Source organism: Coptis chinensis, chromosome 2 (genome assembly GCF_015680905.1).
Source record: "Coptis chinensis isolate HL-2020 chromosome 2, ASM1568090v1, whole genome shotgun sequence".
NCBI lineage: Eukaryota > Viridiplantae > Streptophyta > Magnoliopsida > Ranunculales > Ranunculaceae > Coptis > Coptis chinensis.
In genome coordinates, this window is record NC_141457.1 from 53,965,805 (window position 1) to 53,971,522 (window position 5,718).

Genomic DNA, 5,718 nt, shown 5'->3' on the forward strand with positions numbered 1-5,718 from the left:
ATAGCTCGGTTGGTTGAGGTATGAACCCCCAAATAGGTATGAACAATCATTATAGATATGAATAATCATTGTTCGTACTCATTGCTCATGTTGATGTATAGCTCATTGTTCGTACTCATAGCTCATTGTTTGTGAGTGATTATAAAAAAAAACCATATCCTCTAGAGTTGTTTTGAACGAACTTGTGGCTGCTGACTAATTTATTGTTTTTAGAATATATTGCCTTGGCTTGGCCTGATTTGACTAAAGTAATTTCAATGTGTATATGATAAATAAAAAAAATCATTGTGTAATAAAGTTAACTGCTGTTTGGTAATACTCAAGGTCTGCAGGTTTTGTTTGTTTGTTTTAAAAAAAAAAAAAATTAAACAATAATGCTACACCGACCCACTTATTTGACCTACAATTTGAACCTACTGATGTGTCAAAAGTCCTAATCATTGATTTACATAGAGATATGTATGTGTGTGTATTGCAATGCAAACCAACTTCATACAAATAGTGAGTTCAATAGTAGATCTAAAAAGTAGGTCCATGTAGCAGTACTCAAATTTAAGTCCACAAAAAGCCAAAAGATAAAAAAAAATCCCGAAAGAGAAAAAGCCCTTGAATCCATTTTATTGAAAACGTTGACGAAGTTAAAGCGAACTCAATGTAAAGCAGAGGCGCTAGCTGAAAAAGAAACTGGCGAGGTTATTTTGGAGATTTTTCGGAACTCCCAACCCCCACGTTCAAGGTTCAAACCCCCCACGTCTCTAGTCGTTTCTTCATTTGTTTCGCGACTTAACATTTCCGAGGTATACACGTATCCATTTCCCGTTGCTTAGAAGTGTTTAGCTTTTCATGTTGCAACACTTTTTGTTCCTACAGTCCAGAAATGTTTGATTTGCTACAAAATCACTTTATGGATACATAATTTTATTTTTAATCGGTGATGTCCTCTTTACTGGTAAGCTATCTTATATACATTTCTGGACTGTAGGCCAAATTGCTTATTCAAGAAGGGTTAATGGACTTGTGATTTCTTTTTATTTCCCATTTCGTTTGTTGTATTACCAAGTTCAAGTATGTTAACATTTTAATTTTTTTCTCATATTTTTAAGCCATGCATCTCTCTCTTAACAGTCCATTCTCACTTCAGCAATAGCAACCATGGAGATGAGTGTCATAGTGACCTTCATACAGCTAAAGTAAAAACTTAACTCAGCTATTAGCGGCTTCACTTTGGTGTATTTGGAATCTGTATAATATTATGTGAGGGATATATAATATAGTTCGACTTGCAATTGCGGGACAAAAATTCGAGCAAGAACGTGATTGAGAATCATAGAGTTTCTATGGAGTCGACAAGGGCCTCTTTCTCATCTTCCTCTTGTTCATCTTCATTCTCCTCGGTTGAGTGTAACAGATCGTAGATGAATCTGTTGAGAGGGGATCAATGGGAAGTATAAGGTGTCTGTTGATCCTCCGAATGGCCTCACTAAACTTCAAGAGGCCTCAGTATTTTCATGATACAAGAGAACCGCCAAGATCATCACCGTATGAAGTTCCGACAAGAACTTCCTTTTCGATTACCAAAAGGACACCCCCTTCGGCTCTCTTATGATGGGCGTGAAATACCCTCGCTCTTCTTTTGATTCCCGAGACACCTTCAAATCCAACACAAAACTTCGAGCTGCTGCCAAGGCTTTCTTTGGATAGCAGGCAAAAGTTCTATGAGAGGTTACGAATCAAACTCCAAATCAAACTCATTTTGGGGGATTTCCAAAAGCGGTGGGCAATTAATTCGAATAGAACCTCAAATACACATCAAGGGTTGGAAAGTCACAAGCACAATCACGGTGTTGTGGCGAAATTGATGGGCTTGGAAGCTATCCCCAAATCCTTAGCAGCCAATGAAGGCTCAACGAGGCCGACTAGGACCTCTATCTACCCGGTGGTAATCATGATTCTTTGTCAAAGTCATCAAGAACAACAAGTGATTGCAAGAAAAATTCAATCTCCCCGAAATTACTTAAGGAGTCTGTTTCACCACGATTAAGAAATCCCGATGTCGTCCACGAAACCATTGCCAAATTCACGGTTCCCTGTCGAGGCGGATGGATAGTAGTCATCTTGTCGAAACCTCGTCTTGAGAGTCGTGATAGCCCTCCTAGGGGAACTAGTGGCTCATCTTCTTGGTAATGCGAGATTGAGAAAAGGTTGAAGGAGCTTGAGTTCAAGCAATCAAACAAATATCTTAGAGCTCTTAAGCGGATCTTTGGACGCAATGCATGCAAAAGCGGCTGTTGGAAACCGAAAAGCAAGAAGATCAACGCTTTTTTGTTTTGGCCGAGAAACTATGACAATCTAAAAGAAGAATATCCTTGATCGGAATGAAAGATTAAGACGACAAAGTCCGGTAAGTAGATATCCCTATCTACCACCGCCAAGAGAAATAGTTCACCAAGGACATTCGAAGTCTCAATTGTGACAATGAAACCAGCCGGACTTCGTTAAAAGTCCGGCATCCTCGCTTCCTCTGTTATACCTATTGAAGGTATATCGGATCTTAAAAAACTTCGGAGAGGAAATATGATTGAAAACAAGAAGAGCTCGGTTAACAATCGAATGGCTAAGGACTTGCCTTATAAGCTAAATCGAGAGAGCACTGCCAAGCTCCCTCTTAATTCCAGCGATAGGAAAGCAAGTACCGGGAACCTTAATCAACAAATAGTCCGGCAAAGGTCTTCCACGGTTGCCAAGAGAAAACATGGTAAGCTTTAGGAAGAAGCTCGGGATCTGTAAGCCCCAAGACTGCAAGCCGGAAGAAACTTCGATTTGGAGAAGCTATCTCGTCCTCCCACCCCCTACTACCTCAGATTTAACCAAGCCTAGAAAGTTTGGCGGGGAGTGAAGATTCGCGAGGCAACTACAAGGAAGGTCCTTGAGATTTGCTGCTTAGCGTCTCATGTAATAGCAGTTCCACCATTGAGGTTTAGAAATATTGGCCTATTTGATGTTCATGTATAGAAATTCGAAAGCAAAAATAGTGATTGTATTCTTGAATGTTGAGTTCAACAAGTAAATCAAGTATATTGATTGAGGAAGAATATATCGTAATCTGATTTACGTCCTTAAGAGTTGCTTTTTCTTCCATGAGGGCGACACAATTTCAGAATTTTCAGTTCATTTCGGTTACATTAAACAGGCCAAAATCTGCTATTTAACAATGCTAAAAGTAGGTGCTAAAGTGCTGATTTGGCACAAAACTTGATGAGCCTCATACCATTGCAACTAACATAGATAAACACAGTTACTAGAAAAGCTTTATCTTTGTCGGAGGAATATAACTAGACCAGACTGCCCTATTTTATTCAAACAAGTGTGGATAATCAAAAAATTTACGACAAACTACAATTTAATTCCATGATCGGAGATACCTCGCAAGGCTTACATAAATTGATCTTTAGCTTGCTTTGCCAATACACTAATAACCACACCCGTACTACATCCACACAAATGTTCCAACTTTACTCTTTTTGATGGTTGGACATCCAAATGCATTTCTAGGGCATCTCTAATTTGTGCAGATTTTTTTGAACACATAACCATTGGCAACATTGCGTTCTTACTGACTTTGGGCAATGCATCAAAACCATTCCTTTTGGATTTGATGATTTGAGATAGAAGTGATCCCGCCTCAGTACCTACAAATTACTTCAATAAGCGAACTCAAAGCACTCCAACAAACAGGTCTAATTGCATGATAATATAATCTAAGAGGTAGTTAAAGTAAAATCCATAACCACAAATCTAATTAACATGAATCAAAACATAAAGAACTACCTAAAATTAATTTGATAACAGAACGTGCACCCATTTGTTCTGTTGCCTTTTTGCTTCTAGCGGGAGTACCGGTATATGTTTTACCATGAAAATCCAAAGTTGAGATGAACACTGGAATAAGACAATTTGACTGGGTAGTTATATAAATAGGCATTTTCAAACCAATCTTCACAACAAATTCATTAAGGATGGATTTGCAATAGGTCATATCCTGCAAGAGTGACAAAAACAAATAAAAATATATAACCTAAGAGGAAAAAGTAGAACAAAGTTTAACATAATAGTAAAATAACACACACAAACACACGCATACATGCAACACACCTCATCTATTATTGGACATCCTTTGTCTTTGACCTTCTTCAATATAGATTCCAGAGCAACTTTAGCAGCATTCTGTTCTGCCTCTTTCTTATGTAGAAATATCTCAACTGACATATAATTTCCCCCATCAACAGAAATAGAAGATCTAAATTGTGGCATAGTTCCAAAGCATTGATGAGTATAGGTTGGAAGTGGCAGGTTTGATTTCTCGAGCATACTCTTGCAATCGGTTCTTATGCATCATGACTTCAATTAGACCCGCAGGGGTGTTCCTAATTAGACAAAAAAATAAAATCCATGTCAACAACTTTTTGCACCGAAGTTAAAAGTGCTAGAAAAAATAAAATTTTAAGTCCGAAGGGAAAAGCAAAAACCATTCGCAGATTTAATCTCGATACTCATTGTCGGACAAAACCAACCATTCCTTGATTTAATCTATGATACTCATTGTCAGATGTAATGTAATAGGTGAGTTTAAAACCTAATCAGATTATGTCTTTGCATTAATAGGCCATAATTATCCTCAATGATATTTGGTAACTATATAACTCATATATATGAACATGCAAACTATAAACTATAATAGTCAGAGTTTGTATATTAACTATAAACATGCAGACACATGAACCACCTCAAACACAACCAAACTTAACGAAAAAAATCACAAGCTAATCTATCTTATCAAAACAAATATATCTTTCTATGACAGTTAATCTCATTTAAATCGAAAACCTTGAATTGTAAATAGAATCAAATCTTAGTTAAACGATGAAACCTTCAGAAGAAATCGAAGTGAATGCTGAGAGAGAAAGAGTACCTATCAAAGAACTCATGCCTGCGATTGAGGATGAGAATGAAGAGTGATTTCTTTTTTTTTTTTGTTTTGAGAAATCAGGAATACTCAAATGGACTCTAAGAGGTAAACAAGGTAACTGATGAGCTAAACCGAATCTAATCAGTTAACATTAGATTCGGAGGTTGCCAAGGGTTGACAAGGTAAACCGAATCTAAACAGGGTTGACAAGGTAATCAATCTTAAAAAAAAAGAAACTGCTGAGGTTATTTCGGAACTCCCAAACCACCCCAACAACAAGGTTCAAACCCCACGTCTCTAGTAGTTTTCTTAAATTGTTTCCTCTACAACGCCATTACCCTTAGAGGTGACACTTTTATTAGCATTGGTTCATTAAAGGATATCGATGGACTTCACATTTCGAGGTATAGACCCATTTCCGTTGCTTAGAAGTTTTAGTCATTTTATTTTTTTTTTTCTTTTTGTTCCTTGGTTTTGTTACTTAGTTTCATTATGTCTCGGGTAGTAATTATTGTTTTTGTTCAGGATAATACTCGTACCTTCTTCCCGAAGTAATAGAAGTTCGATTGTTTTTAAATTTTGCTATGTTAGTTCTCATATATTCATATATCTGCGCACCGTCTCGCTTTTGAGTCAAAATGAACGCGTTTAAAGAATGTTAAGGGTCAATTGTTATGCTCGACTAGAGTTATCAATATGTCGTTGAAGCCTCAAATATTAATGCTTATTTATTTAGTTTTGATTTTCAGATA

At 37.0% G+C, this 5,718-nt stretch overlaps 1 protein-coding gene across 1 annotated transcript; it reads right to left on the minus strand.

Annotated features, from left to right (window-relative positions):
* Nucleotides 1-3,432: 3,432 nt before the first annotated feature.
* Nucleotides 3,433-4,311, minus strand: LOC147516609 (double-stranded RNA-binding protein 4-like). Its single transcript, XM_086593333.1, has 3 exons — nt 4,153-4,311; nt 3,829-4,039; nt 3,433-3,689 (listed from the first exon to the last, which is right to left on the minus strand). Exons 1-3 carry the CDS (start codon nt 4,309-4,311, stop codon nt 3,433-3,435), a joined length of 627 nt encoding a protein of 208 aa, XP_086449459.1.
* Nucleotides 4,312-5,718: the final 1,407 nt, after the last annotated feature.